The 26,876-nt window shown below is 39.8% G+C and overlaps 1 protein-coding gene across 1 annotated transcript in view; it reads right to left on the bottom strand.

The window, feature by feature from the left end:
- LOC136872750 (facilitated trehalose transporter Tret1) overlaps nt 1–26,228 on the bottom strand; it is a 174,947-nt gene extending 148,719 nt beyond the window's left edge. The window contains exons 1-2 of the mRNA XM_068227417.1: nt 25,952–26,228; nt 22,713–22,793 (exon numbers count right to left, since the gene is read on the bottom strand). Coding sequence (XP_068083518.1) covers nt 22,713–22,793; nt 25,952–26,228 — 358 coding nt within the window. The remainder of the gene's footprint in view (nt 1–22,712; nt 22,794–25,951) is intronic.
- Between the last annotated feature and the right edge of the window lie 648 nt (nt 26,229–26,876).

The raw sequence follows: 26,876 nt of genomic DNA, 5'->3' as shown, positions 1-26,876 counted from the left end.
AGTCCTGACTTCGAGTCATCCTAACTTCGTAAACCACATCTGGGCACATAATCTCACACACACACACAGCTGATCCGATGGTAGTCAATCAAACACGTACATATGAAAATCAAGACACCGTATCCTATTATTATTATTATTATTATTATTATTATTATTATTATTATTATTATTATTATTATTATTATTATGTGCGTATGGACCCAATGGATCACGCAAAGCTCTAACGATTCTGTTTTCTGAGTTGCCAAACAGCTCTCATCCTTTCTCCGTGGATCCTTTTTCGTTCTTCTGTCCACTTTGCTCCAGTCTTCTTTTTCACTTCGTTCTCTGGTTGCACTTTCCATCCATTAATTTTTTTCCTATAAAGGTTTCTGTCCGCGGTGTCATTTGGGTTTATCTGGGCTTTTTCCAGATCCTTCTTCACTTCTAGTACCCATGGAATATTTTTTAGATGTTCTATGTAAGTGAGAATCTTGCGTGTCAGTCTACTTGCCGGCAATCTGTGGACGTGCCCATAGAATTTCAGACGTCTTTTGCGGATGTCTGCTGCAATGTTGGAATGCTCTTCTGTCTCTTTGCGTGACCTCAGTCTATATCCATCTTCTGTTTTTCGGGGGCCGAGAATTTTCCTCAGGATTCTTCTTTCTTCTTCTTCTTATTATTATTATTATTATGGGTCCTTTAAAATGAGTCTACTCTCATTCTGACGTGCCTACGCGATTTAAAGATCACACACGCGTTAATCAAAACAACACACACGGTAATTAAAATAACACACGCGTTAATAAACAACACACTCTGCAATTTAAACAACACAAATAAAATGAAATAGACCCTAGCTAAATATATCATTGGAGGGTAGGTTCAGTTCTCTGGGAAATTCTGACAGTTGCATTCTTCTCACACAACTCATTCTACCACAATACCACTAAGCATGCATACTAACTACGCTGGTTAAATTCCAGCTTCCCCTACAATATCAAATCCGGAATCTATTAAACTACTCATCATAGAGAACGATTAATGAAACGTAAAAATTCCCCTGATAAAATGGAAAGTAAAACACTTTTACCCATAAATAAATTTACCCATATTTACAATTAAAGCCTCCCAGACTTGTTACAAAGGAAAGATTCTGTGCTCTGCTTAGGCACATTTATGTTTAAATGAAATTGAATCCCGGACATTTTATACCTACAGCTTTTTTACAAAAAAACTCCCTTACTCCAACGTCATGCATAAAGAGCTACTCAGCCTTATATCGCTGGGTACACCTTCGTCAACTCAGGTCCATCTTGCAGGTTTAATGCCGGCTCATCTCCAGTGTGACGGTCGCTGGCTCCACATGTTGACTGCTGGGTTTAATCTCCATCGTCCTTGGCGAACGGACGCTCTTCGGTTATCTAGGCACATCATATGCGTAGGTTTAATCCACGTTACGCTCGTCAGCTTCATCACGCACAACCCGACGCGATCTTTGACTAGCAAGTCCCGAATCAAAGAATATTGATACAAGGTATTACGATACGACCCGTACAAGAATATCCACGACTCAATGCTGAGTTAACCCTGTATCTTACTGGAACTGTTCATTTATTACTACGCGTCCCATCAGTTATCTCGGGTAAGCGTTGGAGTAATAATAATAATAAAAAAGTTTACGAGTTTACACAATATGTTAAAAACTCGACACGGTTTGATCACTCACTTATTTAAGTCTCGTGTATTAATGCAGTACACAATTCACTTGAATTAAGCAATGTTTAGCGGTTTTCAAAAACAACATTTCACTAGAAAAAAGGAAAACTGTGAGCTCGCCTAGGCATAGGTCGCCCCTCGAGAGAAGAAAGATCCAAGTGTGTGGAGTGACGCTTCTACATCCTTATAACAACTAAGAGACTGTCCTCTCTCAAAACTCGCATACAGCCTGTTCTCGGCCTAACAGAGGCAAAATAGTGCGATAATTAGGTGACTAGTATCCTCCGATGTGAATGAGACATATCCGTACGAAATCCGATCATGCGATCTCTGGTAATCAATAGATATCCTTCCTCACTCTCTCCCCTTCTCGTGGGAATCCCCTTGTCGATTAGGTGCGAATAGATAACCCAGATGGCCTCCAGTTCTTTTCCGTCGTTACGTAACCAACTATTTCTTCTTTTAGCAGTAGATTATTACCAGAAAGGACACCACGCACTCCAAATAAATTATCCAATTACAACCAGTTCTTCTGGATCAAAAAGGCATGCAGGAATATTAATTTCATTAATTATTTTAGCGTAGATGATCAGGTTGGTAGTGTCGATTTAAAAATGGCTCCCATATTTCGATTCGAAAAAGTTTACCTCTCCCACTCGGCTACAGCATGAGGTGGGGGTGACTTTTCCTAATATTCATCTTGGTAGTTCCCTGGCTCGGCCCCACCCGTAGCGTCACAAGCTTCGAGTTCCCGCGAAATTGCTGTGTATACAAAGACAAGTTTACTCAACTAGATCGTAAATAAAGATTTTGAAATAAAATTTATAGGATTATTTAATCTCTTGCCAGGATGTTGAGAGTTATTTATTTCAGATTTCTCTTCTCAAATAGCATTACGTCTGTGACTTATATGATTAATCTCGACCATAGATCCTAGGTTCAGGTCCCTGTCGGGAACAATACCTAGTCGCTTGTTTTCGTCTTGCTCGTTTAAATAAAAATCTTTAATTGCATTCACGGCATTTCCATTAATACCATAATTACATTTGGACCCTTTGCATAGACATCTCAAATGAGTTTCGGTAGGGAGAGGAAGTAACTCATGCTTCAAACAATGTCTGTAAACCTTAGGGGATTTGATTTTCAAAAGCAAACTGTCTAATATAAATTCATTAGAATACCGCATACCTTTCGGGCTGGTGATTCATTTTTTGAGAATTGTGTCCACAATTACATTTTGTTTCTTGCTAAGCAACTTAAGACTGTCTTCAGCTTCACTTGACACATTGACTTTATTTGCAATCTGGTTTAATTTAGCTCTGCATGCAACTAATTTCCTTTTGGTTCTAATTAAATTCCTACCAATGTTTCTAACTTGTCTCCTCAAACTTAGAATAGTTCTAGAAGCATCAACGTCACTATCAGCTACTTTACGGGGCAAAATAAGACCAGGTTGTTTTATTTTTACATTATCGTCACTATTAAGTATTTTAGATATCGAAGGAAAATTTAGTTCATTACATTCTAACCTACTACTGTTAATATTGTCATTGCCAACATGTTCTTTGAGTTTTAATGAGGGTTTTCGAATTTTCAGGGACTTGCTTAAATAGGACGGTAAGTTAGGAAAAATATGAGGGACAGCTCCTGGCTTTAAGCTTCACCTTATTCTCGGAATTTAAACTTTTTTCCCATGATTAATAAACGAGTCTACCTTTATAACAAGATCTTCCGAAAAATGACACTCACAAATCGTAGACTTACGCGTAAGCTGCATGTCTTTTCTTGGGATCGCTGTAGCCCACTGAGAGAAATTCTTCTCATTTTCAGGTGAAGAGAAGAAATGTTAACCCTCATCTGATCTGTTAGCCCACTGAGAGAAATTCTCATTTTCAGGTGAAGAGAAGAAATGTTTACCCCCACCTGATCTGTAAGCAGATCGACACCCCGGCACAAACTACGGCGGCATTTTCACACTCACTATATTCCAATCAATCAATGTTATTTGCTTTACGTCTCACTAACTACTTTTACGGTCTTAGGAGACGCCGAGGTGCCGGAATTTAGTCCCGCAGGAGTTCTTTCACTTGCCAGTAAATCTACCGAGACGAGGCTGTCGTATTTGAGCACCTTCAAATACCACCGGACTAAGAGAGGATCAAACCTGCCAAGTTGGGGTTAGAAGGCCACCGCCTTAACCGTCTGAGCCACTCAGCCCGGCCCACTCACTATATTCCAAAATATAGTTATTACACTCAAGAAATCACTCCCGCTAAAAGTAAAAACGTACGCACCCAGTACAAACAACGCCATCTGTTCACCCAAAGCGATCGTTGCGCTGCAGTGGCAAATCTCCGTACTGTAGCCACTAGTTTTTCCATTGCTGTAATGGGAAGCGCTTTCTCCTTCTATTCGCTGTGCTTAAGCCCTTATAACTGCATTCGGTGTGGACATTTTTCAAAAAGTCAAGACATGCCTGAGCTTATTGAGCCAAGGAATATATTACAGAAATAATTATATAAATACGTTAATTTGGCTGGGATTTAAATAAAAAAGAAAACGAGTATAGAAACAAGACTGTTTTCCCGGAACTTCCGAAATTTGTCTTTATAGTTTGATAGAGATATCCAAGACTCAAAATTTGAAATGTTTCCGGGCCCTTTATCCGTTCAACTTTCGGCACTAGTGAGGAAATTGCTTAATTTTACGTTTTTCGTGGTATTAGGACCGCTACCTTGTCTACTAAGAAACATTTTCAACATTAAAAGGGAAGAAGCAAATCGGTCCAGTAGAACGGCCGGTCTGACTGGACAAATCTGTTTTCAGTAAACATTTAAAATATATAGACAAATACATTACTAGCCTATTTCCCACTACTGTATTTCATTCCGATAGGACTGGGCAAGGTCAGTCTAGGAACGTCAGGACATGCTCCCACAATTATTTGAGGTGACAGCCTTATTGAGTATTCAGCTTCTTTACGACGTGGGTGAACCCGATGCAATAATGTGAAATAGATTTGAATTTTTAAGGAAAACGGGCTACTGGCCTACACAAAATTGTCGGAATAAGTCAACTAGTGGGATCAGAGTGTTCCGATTTCCAGTGATAAGCAATGGTGAGCTCAGTTGGTACGGTAAAAAATCCACGCGTGATAAATGACTATCTACATATAATTCAGTCTTGTTTGAGGTCAGTAAGTTATTACAATGAAATTATTCCTGAAGAATCATATGTTTAAATGAATGATTTTTTATTTATTTATGGGTTCCATTATATATTTTCTTCTGAAACAGTTTTGATGAATAGCAGTTTGTACGAAAGACGGAATCTCTCAAGTGGAAGTACATCCCTAAAATGTTCCTAATCCTCGCATTTAAATATATTTTAGTAAACCTCCCAAACACTTTTTTTAAATGAAGCAATAAAGGTAATAGAAACTGTAGTTATACGGACACCTACAACGAATGGACAGCAACAGGCTTCCCAAGAAGATCTTCTCTTTGGTTAAAGGCTACAAGACTCTAAGCTTGTGGCTTAATGAAGTACAGAAGGACTTGGATTTGGCTGGGATTTCAGGCATTGATATAGAAGATCGTTCCAAATTTTGTGCTATGGTACAGTCTTGGACCCCACCACCTAGAGTCCCTAGAAGTCGGAAGTCCTTTTCACAGGAGAGAGAGGAGAAATTATCAGCAGGGCTCAAGAGATATTGGGAACGAAGAAGAGCATCGAGGAAGAACTAGTCATCAGCGCTCCTTAGTGGGCTTAAATCAATAATAATAATAATAATAATAATAATAATAATAATAATAATAATAATAATAATAATAATAATAATAATGGTGTTTGTTTTCGTTTTCGAGTTAACTATCCATGGGAGGTCGTTTAGGAAAAAACAAAGTAAGGAACCTGGCACAAGTAAGTTCCCGTGGTCGCCAATCAGCTCTTCCAAGTTAGGAGACCCTGGGGCCCCTTTTAGTCACCTCTTACAACAGGCAGGGAATACCGTAGGTGTTATTCTACCACCCCACACCCACAGGAGGTAAAGATTATGAAAGCTATACAAACGGGTTAGCAGTTATCTACCACTCGTATAAAAGAGAGATATGTAAATCCAATGATAAGTGTAGCCCAATATTCATATAATGCCTAAGAATTCTTCTTCTTTTCAAACAATCTGCTGTACGTCGTACCGACACAGACCTAGAGACTATGGGATAGGAAAGGATTAGGAATGAGAAGGAAGCGACCGTGGCCTCAATCAAGGTACATTCTCAGCAACTGCCACGTGTGAAAATAGGAAACCAAGGAAAACCAACTTCAGGGCTGCCGAAAGTGGGGTTCTAACCAGCGATCTCCCGAATGCAAGTTGATACCTGCTTGAGCCAAATCTCACAGCTACTTGCTCGGTGTTCTTATGATGATTATTATCTTGATTTTTTCTTGCCAAATGTCAACTGAAGACTGTAGCCCGACAAGTTACGATAATGTTGACTTAAACATAACCCAGATGGTGGCTTTGAACCACTTTGTGGGGATGGTATAATACGTCCACGGTATCCCCTTCCTGTCGTAAAAGGCGACTAAAATGTGACCCACTGACTCTTAACTTGGGAGCGTGGGTTGCGACCACAAGCCCTTAGCTGAGTCCTGGTATTGCTTTCACTTGCTTGTGTCAGGCTCCTCACTTTTTCTATTCCATTCGACCTCCCTTGATCAACTCTTATTCTTTTCAGACCCCGACAGTATTACAGCATTCGAGACGTAGAGAGTCTTCCATTTTCACTAAATTCGTGGACTTTATCTTTCTTTGGCCGATAAAGCACAACACAGCGCCCTGATTCTTAAATTATCAGAATGGAAGGATGCTAGAATGGCTGAAATCTTATCTATCCGGTAGAACTTGTCTTATAAAATCTGAATGATTTCTATCTTTTCCGTACCACCCAACATGAGATGTTCCACAAGGTTCAATTCTAGGGCTGCATCTACTCATTTTGGTCATTAATGATTCGCCTTCTATCTTTCGGTCGAGCAAGTGTCTGTTATACGCAGATGATTTAAAAATCTTTAAGGTAATAGAGTCTGAAAATTACTGTAAACTTTTGGAATCAGATGCCCTTCGTATGAGTGAGTGGTGTAAGAAGTGGATGTCGCAGGTCAGTGTTTCGAAGTGCAATGTAATCAGCTTCACTCGTAAGAAATCCCCTGTCGTGTATAATTATGCTTTCAATGGTTTATACTTAAACCGTGTAGATATGATCAATGATTTAGATATCATATTAAGCAATACAAATGGCCTCTCGTTCCAGGACCATATTGATTATATAACAAGGAAATCTCTTAGGTTTCTCGGGTTTTCTTAAGAGAAATTGTTGGGATTTTGTTTCTCTTCGAACCCTGAAAACTCTATATATTTCATATATTAGCTGAGGGTTAGAATATGGTACCTAGATCTGGATACCATCCCAACAATATTTAATTGACTCACTAGAGAGAACGCAGGTAAAATTAATGAAGTGGATTAGTTACAGGGGCTTCGGAATTAAGATGACGTCTTCATTATATGATGAGTTTTGCCCACAGCTGCAAATGAAGAATTTACTGTTGCGTCGCAAATGTGTTAACACAGTGTTCACAATAAAATGTATAACAGATAGATTAGATTGTCTGGAGCTCCTGCAACTAATACCACTTCATATTCCTGCAAGATGGCGGCTGGAGGAGACACGCGCAAGCTTAGTGCTGCTGCAGTTTGTGTTGTTTGTGTGGTAATAATCAGAGTTGTTGCGCTTTACGGTTCCCTGCACGGGTCTATTCGAGTTAAGGAATCGGTGTGTGCAAGTGAAAAGTGAGTTCTCCTTTTGCATGGCTACTAGCAGAGAGAAACTACTACATTCCCGCGTTCTCTCTGACTGGATGCGCCATTTTCCAGACTTATAGGCGCCTCCCTACTAGCTCGGAGCCGAACAAGCCTAGGCCTGGTCGCTCAGCGATTAGGGGCTTGCTTTGCCTCCTACTACTGGCTGGAGATGTCCACTTAAACCCCGGTCCCACCACTTGTGAAATGAAAACAGACATAAACATCTATTGTCAGAATGTGCAAAGCCTAAACAATAAGTTGTCTGATTGTGAACTATCCCTGCCAGACTTAAGAGAAGTTGACGTGATCGGACTTACTGAAACATGGCTCTCTTGGGCTAGTGACAGTGAACTACCACTCAGTGCTAATTACAGCATATTCCGTCGTGATCGCGCTACTCTAGGTGGTGGAGTGTTGCTAGCAGTGAACAGTGCTTTACCATGTAAACGAAGGATAGATCTCGAACGGAACTGTGAGTTAGTGTGGGTGGAGCTACTCTTTCCTCGACGCCCTGTACTTCTGGGATGTTACTACAGACCACCAAACAGCCAATTCAGTGACCTTGAGCAGTGCCTGGACTCAGTCATTGCAGCTCTCCCTCATGGTGAAGTAATTTTAATGGGCGACTTTAACTTGTCTATAAAGTGGTCTTCTCCAACTACCGGACTGTCAGCTAACAACTGTGACACATACTTTATAGACAGTTTTATTAATGGCCTCGGACTGAAACAGTTTAATATGTACCCAACCCCTGAACCCAACACCCTGGACTTCATACTCTCCTCATTAGAACTTAAAACAATAACCCCAGGCAGAAACCTTTTCCTGTGCGACCACCAGTCCCTCGATGCTACATTCCTCCTTCCACACCCCTCCTCAAAGCCTCACAGCAGGACATCCTACCGCCCTACCTACATCTGGCGCCGTGCCGACTGGCCTGCAATGTGTCGTGCCCTGGAATGCCTTCCCTGGAGTCTCCTCGAAATAGCTGATATCGAATCGGCTCTTGACCTGCTGTACGACTGGCTGCAAGCTGCAATTAAAGACTTCGTACCTGCACAACGGGATACTACTAGCAAACATCAACACTGGATATCACAAGAGACCAGACTGATATTATTTAATAAGAAGAGAGCTTGGCGCCTGTGGAAAGACTTCCCTAACCCACACACTCACAATACCTTCGTTAAAATCCGCCGCCACGCGAGGTTTATGGTCAGAAGAGACTACAAAACACACGTAGACACTGTCACTGAAAACGTCCGCAGCAATCCCAAGCGCTACTGGAGTCTCATCAACACACGGAGAAGGACGGAGCGGATTCCTGTCAGCGTGAACCACAACGATACAACAGCAGATGGCGCCGATCGCAATGAACTGTTCAACAGGTATTTCTTCTCCAACTTCCTCCCCTCCCTTACAAAACCAACCGCTCCCTCCCGTTGGTACAGCTTCAAACAGAACCCTATCAAGCATAACTACCACACCAAGTGAAGTTCATAACCTTCTTCAAACTCTTCGTACCAACAAAGCTACCGGTGCCGACACTATAGGTCCTCTTTTCCTAAAAAAATACTGCCAGCACTCTTTGCGTCCCTCTCTCTAAATTATTTAACAGATGTTTTGCCGCGGGCTATTTTCCTATTACCTGGAAACAGGCAAATATTGTTCCACTTCTCAAATCAGGCAACAATCTCTATTCTCCCCACACTATCCTTTATCTTTGAAAAAATTATACACCAGCGTCTCCTCGCATTCACTTTGCCGTATATCTCAACCAAGCAGCATGGTTTTCTACCAGGTGGCTCTTGTCTAACAAACCTGGCCACTCTGCATAGCTTTGCATCACACGCCATTGCAGCTAAATCACAGCTGGATATCTGCTACGTAGACATTTCGAAAGCTTTCGATTCTGTTGACCATACTCTGTTGCTCCATAAACTCTCCGAACGATTTTATATACATGGCAGTCTACTGACCCTTCTTGCTGGCTTCCTACATAACCGTTGGCAGAGAGTGGTAATATCAGGCACTTCATCCTCATGGTTACCAGTCACCTCCGGTGTCCCACAAGGCAGTACTCTTGGCCCCTTGCTGTTTTCTTTGTTTATGGACGATCTGCCGTCCGAACTCAACGAAACAGCGAATACCCTACTCTTTGCTGATGACTGCAAGATATTTAGGGAGATCAGGAATCCAGCAGATGCAGCTCTGCTACAGTCATCGCTTAATGCCCTCTCGAACTGATGTCGTACTTGGAAACTTATCCCCAATCCACAAAAATGCAGCCACATGACCATAACACTGCGTAAATCTCCTCTACCGACATCATATTACCTACTCGACAAGCCCATCACCGTGGTTACGCAACAGCGTGACCTAGGTGTAATATTCGATACAAAATTACAATTTAAGACCCATATAGAAACATATACAACCAAGGCTATGAAATTACTAGGCATTCTCTATCGCTTCACAGAAATTTCTGACCCCGTTGCTCTTCGCCACTTCTTCCTCACGATCGTTCAACCTCTCTTAAACTACTGCTCTCCGATTTGGTCAACAGCCGCCCCCTCCAATACCAAGCAGTTAGACAGAGCAGTGTCCTTCTTTGCTGCAATTGTAAGGAACAGAAACCCCAAGCTCAGAAATCTGTCTACGCAGCAGATATTAATGGCAATTAATGTGTCACCGCTGCATATCAGGCGACAGGTAGCTGACCTGAGTTTCCTCCACGAGATCTTAAATGGACATTACCGCTCGGAACATCTTGTTTCTCTCTTCTCTCTCCGCGTTCCTTCCCGCTCCAATAGAACCAAAGACCTTCTCCACATTCCCCACACTCAGCACTCAATACTTCAACGATCTTTCCTAATCCGCCTCCCAACACTCTTTAACAATATTAATAGGAGACAAGAGCTTGATATAGCATCAAATAAAAGTGTATTCGAGAGGTGTGTAAATAGTATCTTAAAGATAAGTTGATGTGAAGGGATTATACCGCCATCTTGACCCACGACGACTTGGCTATGAACATGGACATTCTCATGGTTTTCGATTTGGACAGTTATTAGTAGGATGTGTACCTGATCTTGTTATATTTTGTTATGTTTGTTATATTTTATTATGAAAGTTTACGTTTGTTAAATAGTCTGTTGACAGTGCAAGTGAAATTTGCTCAGTGTAGCTGTATCTTGTGCTTCGTGAATAAATAAATAAATAAATAAATAAAAATCAAGAGTAGAACTGGACGCCACAGGATTCGGGCACTGAACAGAGTTGGGAACCTATGGATAGCTTCTGTTCTGATGTAAAGACAATTAGGAAGGCAGTATTACATATGGCAAAATAATAGATCACTATGTAGTATTGTAAGATGTTAATTTTTGAACATTATAATTTGTGATTATTTGTAAATAATATGTATTTATATGTAAATAATAAGTTAGTTGTAGGAAATCAATTATGGGCATAGTACGCCATTTGTAATTGGGAGTAGCCTGTTAATGGTTAATAAATCTATCTATCTATCTATCTATGTTAATTTTTAGAATAAAGTGTCGTTTCCCTTCAATTTCTTCCTTTGATTAGTGTTAATAGTGGATGGTTGTCCAGCTGTACTTTCTCTCAAAAGAATAACAACAACAACCACCACCACCACCACCACCACCACCACCACCACCACCACCACCACCACTTTGTACTATTTATCTACAAGGGTTATCCACAAACTAGGCGGTAGCTAAGAACATCACTCTTGTTGTATATGTGGAGAGTACTTTTGCCTCTTCACCCAAAGAAATTATCACATGAATGGGTAACAACAGTTAGCAAACATAATTTAATGCACTTAACTCAGGAGGCATTCAATGTTTGTCATGTTGCTGGGGTAACCTCTCAGAACCGCAGTGCCGGTAAATAATATCTTAGTAAAGGAAATGCTTAAGGTAATTTACTACAAATGTCCTTAAGTATTTTCAATTCAGTATTCCATGTAATACTGTAATGATATAACGGATGGCCAAACAGATTTGCATGTTTCTGTCAATTAGATTACGTATTTCGACGGATGATATTAATAAGAACATCTATCTATCTAGGCCTATCTATCTATCTATCTATCTATCTATCTATCTATCTATCTATCTATCTATCTATCTATCTATCTATCTACATACGTTCATTTTTAGAATAAAGTGTCATTTCCCTTCAATTTTTTCCTTTGATTAGTGTTAATAGCGGATGGTTGTCCAGCTGTACTTTTTCTCAAAACAATAACAGTATACATGAGCAGTTCTGCTTATGAATGTTTACGTATTTTTTGTATTTGGAAAATCAATTAGGGGTAAAAAGGAATGAAAAGGGGGATGAGTTATTTTTATTTGGATACTGGTATCTTCAAAACTGAAAATAATACAGACGTGAAAATTGATATTTGGAATCTCTTTTAAATATAGAGAATTTTTATGTTTTCGGAAAATTCACTTAAGGGGTTGTAACGAGGACTGAAAAACGCATTGAATACTTTTTATGAGGATACTTATATCTAAAAAACTGAAGACGTTACAGACATAAATATTTGTATTTGGGATCTTCTTTACAAAACAAAGAAACACGTATATTTTTGTTTTCGGAAAATCCACCTAAGGTACTGTAGGTAAAAAAAGTTAAGAAAGTGTTGAATTCTTTTTATGAGGATACTTATATATCAAATACTGAAGACGTTACAGACGTGTTAAGCTTGGTATTTGGAATCTCCTATAAAAGTAAAGGAACATGCACAATTTGTCTTCTGAAAATCCACTTAAGGGGAAGTGTTAAAGAGGGTGAATTTTAAAAATGAGCATTTATGCGGTATATCTCAAAAAGTTAACATATTATAGACGTGAACATTGGTATTCTTAATCTCTTTTAAAAATAAATTAACACGTATTTTTTGTTTCGGAAAACACTTAAGGGGTGAGGTTGTAAAAGGGACTGAAGGACTGGTTGAGTTCTTTTTATGAGGATACTTATATTCTCAAAAGCTGAAGATGTTAAACACATACAAATATGTATTTGGAACCTCCTTTAAATATAAAGAAACACTTGTTTGTTTATGGAAAATCCAATTAAGGGAAGGATAAATGATTTAAAAAATTAGCTGAATTATCTGTTTGGGGACACTTATATCTCGTAAACGAAGAGTGTTAACGGACGAGAAAATAGGTATTCGGAATATTTATTAAAAAAAAAAAACCACGTGTTTTGTGGTGGAGTTGAGGGTGGGGGGGGGGGGAATGAACTTAAGGGGGGCGTAGAAGGAGTTGAATTATTTTTATGAGGATACAAATAAGAAATGGACTTAAAGCAATAAACAATGACAAAAATTTGTATTTAAATAAAACCGTTTGAATTATGAAGTTTAAATTCCAAAAGATATCCTAGGTGTTAAATAACAGAAGGTTTGAAACAAATTAAACCGGTCAGAGAGTTAAATGTGGTTAAGATCCGAAAACAAATATATTCATTCCTTCTTCCGAAACAGTTTAACGTACGAAGACAAAATTCCAAATAGCGACGTATATTTTAAGTCCTATGTGTGAAATAGGAATTTTTTTTTTTTTTTACGTTCCACCCCTAAAGTGTTAAATGAGATTAGCTCCTTAAACGAAATTATTCATCCCTCCAAAACCGTTAGACATACTGTAACCGTTCATCACCATGCCATAGGCATGTCAGGAGGTCTAGTCAATTATATATGCCGTTTTCCGCGACATTCTGTGACATATAATGTAGCAATTAGCAGTCTACATGCCGAACCGGGTGTGATTTGCGATACGCCAGCCCGAAGGGAGCAGTTTTCTGCGCTGTAACGAGAAAAGGATAGCGCAGTACCGCTGAACCTTGAAATCGCGTTCTCTCTACGTGTGAGCGAGATGGGAGGACGACGCTACGCGTGGAAATGTAGGTTGTCGGAGAGTGGGCTGAGTTAAGGGGTGTTAACCCCTGAGAAATAAATGCCCTCTACTAATTCAACACCTCATTCGCTGGTGCCACTTCACTATAATTTACTAAAAAGAGGAAGAAGAAGAACACCTTCATCTGAAATATTTTTTGGAAATTTATGAGTCAGGTCTCATTCGAACCGATGTATTTAATGCTAATTATTGATGCATATAAATGCAATACTTGAATAGTGGATCGGTAATGACGTTTGTCATATAGCAGTACGCAGAGTAAAGATGATTGCTGAAATCTGACAACGTGTGGAAAAAAGTGGGAGATATTGCGTGATGAACCATGACGCATGATTTTCTATAAGGACGCTTTTGAGATTGTGAATGACCTACTGATCGCTTTAGTTTTATATGTGTTCAGTAGAAAGTAGAGGTCACAAGCTTTAATTTGAGTGTTTTCATGTCGCTGAAAGATTCCGATTACCGGACCTTCAAATTCAGCAGGGGCATAATTTACCTCCCCCCTGATCATTTTGTCTGGAGGCTATAAGTAGAGCCAGGACCTAGATACAGTATCTCATTGTAATTTGTGTAGCTGCGGTACTAACACGTTGGATATCAGTTTATGAAGTGTTGTGTCATAGGAGAAAAACACATCAGTGCGATGTAAGATATCGCGGAATAAGCCGTGTGGTACCAGACAATGTACAGTATTGGTGAATAGAAGGCTTATTTTAATATTTAACATTTTAATTGTTAACAACAGTTAGTTGCGGCTCATGGTGCAATCATCAATGAAAGGCCAAACGCGTCGGATTATTTAGAGGTAGTGAGACAGTTAATTATATTCAATAATCAGTAATAACCGATCCAAAGCATTTTACGAGTGAGTGACATTCAATAAAATTAAATAACTATTCCTGACAAATTTAGCGTTTGCATACTCCATGGACACGCGTAGTGATAGACTGTGTGATTAATGGGGAAATGAACAGTGATTTCTACAAACTTGCCACTATTTGCATTTATCTATTTAAAATTATCGGCGTATCGTGTCAGCAGTAGATCCCTTTTGAAAGTACATAAACAGTGTTTAATAACTGATTTCCCATTTTGCCTGTATGTTCGTGAGTGATCGTCGAACCCGAGATTTGGAGCCTACAAGAATCGCGCCTAAGTGCCTGCAGTCATTTCTACAGCGAGCGTCCAGAGACTCAACTAAGAAGACCACAGTTCGAGACTTGGATTGAGGTAGTATGGAGAGGAACCAAGGACTATCAAAAAGAAGACCGCTCATCATGAAGGAGTAAAAACCTAAGATGTACCTCGAGATGACGGCAAACCATACCCAGCATTTGATAAGTACATATTTTAATATATAAACCACGAGATTTGCATGCCAGTAGCAATTTTCATTTTGTAAATATTAAAAATGTATAATTGATCATTTAAAATGTAGGGAACACCATACGTGTGTGACTGGGAAAGATTTATTATTTTAGTTAGGATTTTAAAATGATTTAAGAATAATCATTGATATTTAGCAGGTTTATTTGCATGAATTATTATATAGATCCCCTTAAATTCTTAGTGTATATGAAGCACATATTTGGGAAGAATAGTGATTTAGCTAAACTTATAATTTCTTTGTAATGTTATTATCTGGTAAAGATTTTTATAGTAGTCTGAATATAAACTATATGTTTGCTTCAAGGTAATTCAGGTATTATAAATCCTGTATGATAATAGTTGATCATTGAAGATGTCCCAAACCGAGGTATTTTGCGAATTATAGAAGAATTAAATAACCTGCAAGAATGGAGTCTTCTCTGTGAATTAATAGAACGGATTTGAGATGCGGTGGTATGGTATGGAAGGGTGAAGCTGTCACATGTTGCGTTGTTGAAATGATAAAAGATAATAATAATTGAGGCTGTTGTGATTTATTGAATTGGGCTGAATATATAGCCAAATAATGAATAATAATAAGTAATGGCTCTCAAATGAATACGTACTTGAGACCAAGCCGAGATGATATATAAAAGAAAGAAAGAAAGAAAGAACGACGATTTCAATGTGTTTGTAGCCACAGAGCTGGCCACACAGCTGTTGTCATGATTGACAGGTTTATTTCGGGTGGATTTAGGGTCGGAGGAATGCTTATCGTTTTCCAGCAGGTTATTGTTTACTGGCGAGACCCTTTTCATTCACCAGAGCAGTCTCAATTCCATTCTAATAATATGTTATAAGTAATGCGGATAATTTTCTGATTTTGCAAAGGATAGATCCCTTCCCATGGTAAGCATTGAATTAGCTCGTGATTGGAGTTTTAAATTTTTGCCCTGGAAGATGAGGTACCTGAGTTCGACCGATGTTGGAGCGAAGAATTTAACCAGATACTATGGCGAGGGACTCCTTGGAAACAACTTGGTGAACGAAATGGAATTCGATGGGGAGCTATCAATATTAATGGGGCTTATGGAAGAAAGAAGGTAGAACTTGCTGAGTCAGCAAAGAGGATGCATCTGGATGTGCTAGGAGTAAGTGATATTCGGGTAAGGGGAGATAAGGAGGAAGAGATAGGAGATTATAAAGTGTACTTGACGGGTGTTAGAAAGGGAAGGGCAGAGTCTGGGGTAGGGCTCTTTATCAGGAATACCATTGCACGCAACATAGTTTCTGTTAGGCACGTAAGTGAGCGAATGATGTGGGTAGATTTGTCAATGGGAGGAATTAGGACAAGAATTGTGTCCGTGTATTCACCATGTGAGGGTGCAGATGAGGATGAAGTTGACAAGTTTTGTGAAGCATTGAGTGACATCGTGGTCAGGGTCAACAGCAAGGATAGAATAGCGCTAATGGGCGATTTCAATGCGAGAGTTGGGAATAGAACTGAAGGATACGAAAGGGTGATTGGTAAATGTGGGGAAGATATGGAAGCTAATGGGAATGGGAAGCGTTTGCTGGACTTCTGTGCTAGTATGGGTTTAGCTGTTACGAATACATTCTTCAAGCATAAGGCTATGCACCGCTACACATGGGAGGCTAGGGGTACTAGATCCATAATAGACTATATCTTAACAGAATTTGAATTCAGGAAATCTTTTAGGAATGTACGAGTTTTTCGGGGATTTTTCGATGATACAGACCATTATCTGATCTGTAGTGAACTAAGTATCTCTAGGCCTAGGGTAGAGAAAGTGAAATCTGTCTGCAAACGAATAAGGGTAGAAAATCTCCAGGACGAGTTCATCTACGTACAAATCCCTGTCTGCCTCGGCCCTTGTTTGGAGCCATTTCTGAAACCAGGCAAAGTATTCACAGGCATCTTGGAAGGAAGGGTGCGATCAGTCGTTGAGAGGAAGTTGGATGAAAACCAGTGTGGTTTCAGACCACAGAGAGGCTGTCAGGATCAGATATTCAGTATGTGCCAGGTAATTGAAAAATGCTACGAGAGGAATAGGCAGTTGTGTTTATGTTTCGTAGATCTAGAGAAAGCATATGACAGGGTACCGAGGGAAAAGATGTTCGCTATACTGGGGGACTATGGAATTAAAGGTAGATTATTAAAATCAATCAAAGGCATTTATGTTGACAATTGGGCTTCAGTGAGAATTGATGGTAGAATGAGTTCTTGGTTCAGGGTACTTACAGGAGTTAGGCAAGGCTGTAATCTTTCACCTTTGCTGTTTGTAGTTTACATGGATCATCTGCTGAAAGGTATAAAATGGCAGGGAGGGATTCAATTAGGTAGAAATGTAGTAAGCAGTCTGGCCTATGGTGACGATTTGGTCCTAATGTCAGATTGTGCCGAAAGCCTACAGTCTAATATCTGGGAACTAGAAAATAGGTGCAATGAGTATGGTATAAAATTAGCCTCTCGAAGACTAAATTGATGTCAGTAGGTAAGAAATTCAACAGAATTGAATGTCAGGTGGGTGATACAAAGCTAGAACAGGTCGATAATTTCAAGTATTTAGGTTGTGTGTTCTCTCAGGATGGTTATATAGTAAGTGAGATTGAATCAAGGTGTCGTAAAGCTAATGCATTGAGCTCGCAGCTGCGATCAACAGTATTCTGTAAGAAGGAAGTGAGCTCCCAGATGAAACTATCTTTACATCGGTCTGTTTTCAGACCAACTTTGCTTTACGGGAGCGAAAGCTGGGTGGACTCAGGATATCTTATTCATAAGTTAGAATTAACAGACATGAAAGTAGCAAGAATGATTGCTGGTACAAATAGGTGGGAACAATGGCAGGAGGGTACTCGGAATGAAGAGATAAAGGCTAATTTAGGAATGAACTCGATGGATGAAGCTGTACGCATCAAGTGGCTTCGGTGGTGGGGTCATGTGAGGCGAATGGAGGAGGATAGGTTACCTAGGAAATTAATGGACTCTGCTATGGAGGGTAAGAGAAGTAGAGGTAGACCAAGACGACGATGGTTAGACTCGGTTTTTAACGATTTAATGATAAGAGGTATAGAACTAAATGAGGCCACAACACTAATTGTAAATCGAGGATTGTGGCGACGTTTAGTAAATTCACAGAGGCTTGCAGACTGAACGCTGAAAGGCATAACAGTCTATAATGATAATGTATGTATGTATAATTTCTTAGGTAAACACGTATGTGTTCAGTGTAATATATAATTGTCATGGTCAAATGGACCATATGTTTGATATGCGGCGATGCAATCTCGTGTGTAAAGTAGATGTATTTGTGATTTCATGCCAAATCATGATGATTAACAATTAATTAAAGATATGGTTAATTAATGTCGATTTATGATAATTAATCAACAGAATGAATGTCATTTAATACCCATGTTTGATTAGCTTATTAAAATATTAGATACCATTTAATACCATTGTTATAAATAAATAAAATCACCTATCAGTGTGTATTAATCAAATGGCTTGAGGTATGCCAAGGACCAACCACGACTGTGATTAAACTACAAGGACATGAAGGCATACCATGTGTATAATTTTTGGATCAGTCTTGATTGTTTCTTTGCCCATGTGGAAATATGGCATCATCTCGTGTGGTTTCTATCAGTATAATAAAATGTTTAGAAAAATATATTTGAACGAAGATTCTTCTCATTTAATAATAGTAGTGTATTCCTCTCACATTATAGAGAATCCTACTTTCATTATATCTTATGCAGTGCCTATTTTCTTTTCGAACATTCCATCGCCCGTATGCTTCATGAGTTCAGCCGGAGACGCAATAAAAGTAGGGAGAACGAGACTTCGAACCTGGTAAGTGACTTCTGAAGGTTCTCATCCAACAATTCCATCTATACATATGTTTGTGAAACCAAATTATGTAATAGTTGGCCTAAATGACACAGTATGGGTACAGTACAAAGTTGTAATTTTACGAGAGGGTCTTCTATGTCTTAGGTATAAAATATCGTATACTTCAAAATATTTCTCCCCTAAGGGGTGGAGATGATGGTTGACTCTCAAAAACACAATATCCATTCTTCCAAGACCGTTTTACATACGAACTTGATTGTTTTTTATGGAGAGTGGTTTTCTATATCCTAGATGTTAATAAATACTAAATAAACATTCACCTCTTATAAAAGTATTCATTCCTCTATTACTGTTCGACGTACAAAATCAAAATTTCATAGGTTGCTCCCTTTTACATCCTAGATGTAAAATAAGATAAAGTTTAAAACATTCAAATTTTTCCGAATGGGGTTCAAATGAGTGTTAGATCAGATAATAAATAATCATTCTCCAAAAATGATTTGACGTACGAACTGAGGGCGTATTTTACAGGCTCAGCTGACAGTGGACTCTCCAAAAATACGTAATAACTTCCAGTGTAAAACCGCAGCGAAGTACGGGTATCTTGCTAGTCACATATATAAAATATCTATCAATACTTGCTCCCTGGAGACAAGACCTTCACACGCGCGGAACGACTGTAGATTGTTTACAAGCTCGCGGCCTTCTCGGGAAGGATATTTTCCGACGGTGCTCAATGCTGCCAACCTCTCTACTAATGAGTGAGTGGTGCTTCGATAGGTGATGGTGATGGTTATGGTGGTGGTGGGGTGGTGATGGTAGTGATTATTATTACACCATTGGTCTGGACTGTTTCTTGCCGTGTGGACGGTTAGGATGGGACCTGGATAAGACCAGTGATATAGAGACAAACAAGGGGGGTCTGGAGGCGTAAGCTCCCAGGTTAGAGACGCGAAGCGGCCTTAGGTCTCTAGTTTCGTGTGGAAACACCATTGGTCTGGATTGATTCCTGCCGTGCTGACGATTAGGATGGGACCTGGACAAGACCTGTGATATAGGGACAAGCACAGGGGGTCTACGGCCCTTGCGCTTTTATTGTGCCGGGGTAAGTAACGGAATATGATTATCATAATTGATGGGAATGAGATCACATGCCACTTTACGTTGGCCAATAGAAATGCAAGTAGCTACTTCAGGAATGAAAATGGTGTGTAATACTCTTCATTAGATTATAAAAGAAAAGTACAGTACTTCTGGTGGCGGGATGGTGGGTTCCTGGACATCGCTATGAACACATCTATCCTCTGAGAGGCATTCCAAGTATGATTTCATTAATTTACACTTACTCATAACGTTAGAAAAATCTTGTCTACAGGCGTCAATTTTACCAAAGATGTAGGCCTATGTATACCTAAGAGAATTAAATGTAAATATGGTTTCATGGCGTATAGTTGTATGTAGCCTGCAATTGTTAGCTTTTTATGTCTAATCTTTAATTTGAACAAAATAACGTACTTAATTTATTTTTAATGCTATGGTGATGATGATGATGATGCTTGTTGTTTAAAGGAGCCTGACATCTAGCTCATCGGCCCCTATTTTTGAATTATATAGTTGTCACTTTTCATGTCTGATCCTAACATTGTAGACAGAAACGTATATATGTGTAAGTGGTTTTCGTCAAGTTGTAGGCCAAATTGTATGTTTTATTACATGCGTAGTCTCGTGACTAATACAATTTTAGAACCGCAGGTCAAACATGTTCGTGTTCCATAATTCCTTTAAACACTTTAAAAGCGACAAAGTTTCGTAAATTTCGAGTCTCTAGTTCATGTATTACGTCATAACAGCCAACAGTATCAGACAACAAGTATTTATAACCGCGAGCCGCTGGATAGCGTTCATGGCGCTGTCTCATCCGAAAGCTTTGTATTTCCGAGACTCTTTCCGCTATTAGCTTTGTAATTTATTTGGTAAGATAATGATTTTGTATTATGTTTTGCAATGTGAGGCATACAGTCATTCAGAGGCTCAATTTGTCCGGTGGTTCCAGGTGGTTCCAGGTGGTATGTATTTCCTGTAGGTATAGTTACACTAAAACGGTGTAGACTTGTATCCTCCTAGGTTCGAGACGGCAGTGAGTTGCATACCCAGGCCAGAATTCAAGCAACAGCAACAGTTCTCCTCATAGTAGAACACTATATGATTTTCTACCGTTGAATAAAATTGTAATACAAGACCGGGAGATGTCGCGCAGCGACTGTGTAACGATGGAGTTCAGAGCTCTGCCACCAGGATCGCGCTTTAACACCCGACTAATGAGCGCGCTATTATCAATTTATTCTAGAGATGACAGAATATACTTATTCTTTTTCCTATGCCAATTTATAGTCAGCAGCGGCAGACCTCCCCCCCCCCCTACTTTGTGGAGAAAACTTATTTTTATTCTATTTTAGCTGATTGAACCTAGGAATTATTAAAGAAAAGCAATCTGCACAAGCCCTGTTGTCTTATAAGCTAATTCTTACCTTTATTTTATTTTTAACAAAATTATTAGCGCGATTACGCAAAACTGTCGTTCTTTGCGGCTAACCGATTTGTTTAGCGTCACAACAAGTAGTGGAAACTTTGCCTGTGCTGTAAGGAGGAGTAGCAGGGGTATATTTTTTGGCAAGGTCATGGGCACTGAGGCATGTTTCACCCGCTTGCCACGCACATACTTCAGTCTGACAATCCTTTTAGTGTCTTTTAGTTTCTTAGTATGTAGTGAAATACTAAATTATTTTTAATAAAATTGTATAATCACTTCGTACATTTATTAAATTGTCATACATATGTAATATTGTTCCTCTGATGAAGGCTTATAGTATTGAATCGAAATATCAAAAAGGCAGCTATTCCTGCACTTAAGTTGGTAAATATTGTCAACCTTTACCTCTCAATCGAAATTCGCTCAGAGAGTATAAAAATTCTTACCATTGTGTAGCTGTTTTCTTTCAGTTTTCACGAGTATATCACCCCCTCCCCCGCTCGCTATATCCTAGAAACCAGAGTATTTTCGTTCTCTGCATATTTTTGCACACCCCTCCCACTTCTAATTTCCAATCACCGCTGTTGTTTACAATTACAACTTCCAGGTTTCTCTGTTATATCTGCAACTCATCAGAAGATCATAAACAAGCCGTCATTCATTAAAACGTCAGTACTTCTCTGTTGAGAGGCTTATTGTGAAGCTGGAAAACTCTTTCATTCATGCTCGTGTGATAAAATGATAGGTTTTCCAGGAGCCGTTTCATTAAGTTTTGCATAAGAAGTATGCGAAGTTTATACGTCATTTCATTTGTCACAGTTGACTGTCACAAAAAGCATGCCCTTTAATAAAATTGCGCAGTTTGTGAGCAAGTTTTTCCAAAGCGGATACTGGATGATACGGGGTATGAACAGCATAACTTGCTCTAGTTTCATATTTGTACAATAAATTATGAAGATTATGAAGTTTTCTTCGTAAATTTCTAATAATGGCGTCCCGCTTAGGAGCCTTTTTCGAAGAAACTTCTTAACTACTGGCCTAAAAATCGGTGAAAATTGAGTTCCTATACTTCTACAGTTTGCCTCATCTTCACAAATAGGAGAAAAATTGCGCTTAGTTTCTTGAGAGACAAAAGGAGTATCAGTATCACTGGTCTGAGTCTTCCGTCGATTCAGAGTTTTCTTTTACGAGTACTTGTTTGTGCTGAGAAAATCTGTGTATATTGAAGGTTCAGTTTTAGACAGAAGAAACTTTCAGGTTCTGCTCACACCACATTATTGTCTTCTCTAAAATAATAATAATTTGTGTGCTGTATTATCGCCTTGAAGACATTGTAACCCTATATTATACAGTACATTTGTTTCAGTTACTCTTTGATTCACATCACCACGAAGTAATAATTTCACTCACCTGAGCCAGCAGCAATGAATTGCATCCGAAGACTCCCCTTCTCCATGGTGAATAGTATGTACGAACTGAGGAAATTCTGGCCTGTGGAAAAATAATGCAAAATGACACATGACTGGCGAAATAGAAAATAAAAGACCTGCACCCTTTACTTCACATATAACCTGTTACGTTTAGTTAACATTCATAACAATAAATTGCAAGTTACACTGATTTCCAAATCCTCTTATCTTGTATTCTATTCTGAAGATTTCTAGGAAAGCTCTCCTGACGTCCACTAGTGTTATGCATATGGTGAGGCGTGCAGTAAACAGTACAGTGTTTTTCAAGCAATATGTTTTTTATGATATGTTTTGTGCCACTTCTTTTTTTCCCATTTGAAATGATTATTTTCTAGAGGACTACTGTACGAGAGAAATTGTAATTTTTTTCAAAGGATAAAATGACATGTGACAAGTGAACATTATCATTATACCGTAACAAGAGATTCAGTGATTTTCTTGTTGTGTTGCTTTTGTTTGTTAGCTTCATGCCTTGAAAGTTATGAGAAATAAAATGAATAACATAAAAAAAACTCTTATCGCTGAAGATAAAAATCCCCTCTTTGATTCCTCCATTAGACCACATTCGCAGTCATCTCTGATTTTAAAATTATTTCAAAATGAAAGTTGTAAACCAAATATGGCCCAAACCGTTGTGAACTTAGGAGGGTGGGTTGGCAAACACGGGGCCCTTAGCAGCGTCCTGGTATTTTTTTTCCTTTTACTTGTACCAGGCTTCTCACATCTGTCCTATCCGACCTCCCTTGGTCAACTTTCGTTCTTTTCTGACCGACGACAGTATTACATATGGAGGCTTAGTGAGTGTCATACTTACACCCTTCGTGACCCTCGTCTTTGTTAGGCCGAAACCTTCTTACATCGAAGAGCCTGACCCCTTCCATTCTTTTCTCTCTGATTAGTGTTTAATGGTGGATGGTTGTCTGGTTGTACTTCCTCATAAAACAATAATCACCATCACCCCAATTTTATCATAGACGGTACGGTAAGACTGAATAAGATTTAAATGATCGGAAATTGTATCCCTATAACATTTGTTATGTAGTACTATTCGATAGGACCAATAACATAGGCAATTAAAATTAATTTGTAGGCACCTTCCGCTAAACTACCATTACAACCAGGGTGAATAAAATTATTTATAGCGTAGACTGTAGTTCCTTATTCCCCGACCTTACAGACCGATTTTCATTAAATTCTGTTTACCCATTTTCTCGCGGCTCGGCGCTGATATGGACTTAGCAAGAAAAATCCAAATTCATGAATATCGCTGTTATCATAGCCGGTAAGGTAAAAACGTATTAGACGGAAATGTAATACTATATCACTTCAATTAAGTAGTATATATCCATAGGAGGAGTAATAATATAAATATTTTAGAATTTATTTTTTGCATTTGGCTTTACGTCGTACCGACACAGACAGGTCTTTTGGCGACGATGGGATAGGAAAGGCCTAGGAGTGAGGAGGAAGCGGCCGCGGCCTTAATTAAGGTACAGCACCAGCATTTGCCTGGTTTGACAATGGGAAAACACGGAAAACCATCTTCAGGGCTGCCGACTGTGGGGTTTGAACCCACTATCTGCAGGATGCAAGCTCATAGCTGCGCGCTCCTAACCGCACGGCCAACTCGCTCGGTGAATTAAATTTTAGGCCTTCCCCTAAACTACCATTTCACTCTGCGTTAATATAATTATTTATGGCCTAGATTGTAGCGACTTATTCCCCGACTTTACATATCGATTTTCATGAAATTATCTTCAGCCGTTTTCTCGTGATGCGCGTCCATACACACATACAGAAATTACGCAAATTTAGAAAGTGCATTCCCTTCTTCCTATGGACCCGGCCGTTACAATAATGCCATTCTTTTTAGATTCGGAGGAATGTACAGACAAAACCGTCAGTATTATTAATGTCATTATTCTAAATTATTATCATTAGTAGGAATTATTGTTGTTGTTATTAGTAGGAAATAATAAACAATAAATTAATATCATTCCCAGTACCCAATAACGCACAAGAACAAGTGGCGTAACTATACTGCCACTAAAATCAAGTGATCATAACCTCACGTAATACGGCTCCATGGCTAAGTTGTTCTACTTATTTTCTTCATGGGGCCTCTAAATATTAGTTCCTAATTAGCATTGGCCTCTGAGATCTTTTACCACCACGTTTTCCCTTCATTCCCACCTATATATACCTGCTCCCTTCACAAAGCTGCAGGTTGTTCTTCTTGGGTCTTCTTGGATTTTTTCTCTCTCTTCACCTGGTAGTCTGCGGAGAGTCTGATTCTACCCAGCGCCTCACATTCGAAAATTATGTGTTCAGCTGATTCCTTTGCTTCATTGCATTTTCTATATATGGCTAACTAGTTAGCGTGCTGGCGATTGGTGGTAGGGGTCCGGGATTCAATTCCCGGCAGGATCAGGAAATTTTAACCATAATTGGTTAATTCCGCTGACACGATGCACGGATCGCTTACGGTCGTCAAACCAAACGATCTACATCTGGCGAGCCGAAGTTGTTCTCTGACACTCTCGTCATTAAAAACCATGCGCTGTTTCATTTTTCTTTTCTTTTACCTCGCCTAACACAGAGTGATCGAGAAGTATCTCCGCGTTCCGGTGTAACTAATATTCCCCTTGAGACAGGAATTCAGGTGTCAGCACAGCTCGAAGCGAAGAATTGGGTGGATACATACAGGGCGGGACAAATATAAGGGGCCCGAAAAGTATTTAAAGGTCTGATCCGGAACTGCCCCTGGATACTGAATAGGAGAAGTGCTCGTCAGAGAAAATGCTGGAAACTGTAATTCCGATGCACCAATCGGTTGTTGTCACATGTCTGCACGAGCGCATCTCCAGCTTGCTCTGTCCTGAGTATATCGCTGTGTCTGCACGAGCGTATGTCGCTCATGCTCCGTCCTGAGGATACCGCTGTGTCTGCGCGTGTGCTTCTCCAGCATGTTCCGTCCTGAGCTTATCTCTGTGTCTGCGTGCGTGCCACTCCAGCATGCTCCGTACTGGGAATATCACTGTGTCTGCACGTGCACATCTCCAGCTTGCTCTGTCCTGAGTATATCGCTGTGTCTGTGCGTGCGCATCTCCAGCATGCTCTGTCCTGAGTAAATCGCTGTGTCTGCGCGTGTGCATTTCCATCATGCTCCGTCCTAAGTACATCGCTGTGTCTGCGCGTGTGCATTCCCAGCATGCTCCTTCCGGAGTACATCGCTGCGTCGGCGCGTGTGCTTCTCCAGCATGCTACGTCCTGAGTTATTGCTGTGTCTGTGCGTGCGTATCTCGAGCATGCTCCGTCCTGAGTATATCGCTGTGTCTGCGCGTGTGCATTTGCAGCATGCTTCGTCCTGAGTATATCGCTGTGTCTGTGCCTGTGCATCTACAGCTTTCTCCGTCCTGAGTATATCGCTGTGTCTTCGCGTGTGCATCTCTAGCATGCTCCGTCCTGAGTATATCGCTGTGTCGAAGTGTTTATTGACCAGTTGAATTCAACACAAAATGGTGCTCACGAAAAAACCGCGCGTGTTCATAGTCGAGTGTCATGCGAAGCACGATTCGTGGAACCCCTATGCCGAACTGTTTGCGAAACAAGTGTTCACGTAAATCGTTCGTCAAAATTTGCAATGCAAAACTGAGTGGCAAAATGGCTTGAAACGGGCTCTGTAGCGAATAAAAACCGCAACTGTCCGAACAAAGTTCGAACACCAGAAAACATTGTTCGAGTGAAGGAAAGACTGGAACGAAGTCCGACGAAATCTCAAACGCCGTTTATCTGTGCAAGTGGGAACTAAGAGATCACCGTCTCGAAACATTATGAAAAAGAACCTGCATCTGTAATCCTTACAAATTTACTGTTGTGCATGCGTTAAAGCGTCTATACCAGAAGTGCTCGCGCTGGGCATTTCGTCCCGTAGGCACACACCACTGTAAACGGGCGGACGGGCAGGCAGGCGATTAGCGTACGTTATTCAGACACAGTGACGTGGCTACGTCACATGCCATGAAGGTTGGGCGAAGTTCTCCCTCTCACTCTCAATCACTGTGCTGATACCCGAGTTTGAAATGGAGGCAGAATATAATGAAAG

The sequence above is a fragment of the Anabrus simplex genome, chromosome 4 (genome assembly GCF_040414725.1).
Source record: "Anabrus simplex isolate iqAnaSimp1 chromosome 4, ASM4041472v1, whole genome shotgun sequence".
In the NCBI taxonomy this organism is placed as follows: domain Eukaryota; kingdom Metazoa; phylum Arthropoda; class Insecta; order Orthoptera; family Tettigoniidae; genus Anabrus; species Anabrus simplex.
Note: the sequence above shows the minus strand (reverse complement) of the source record. Positions and strands in the feature narration are given on the sequence as shown.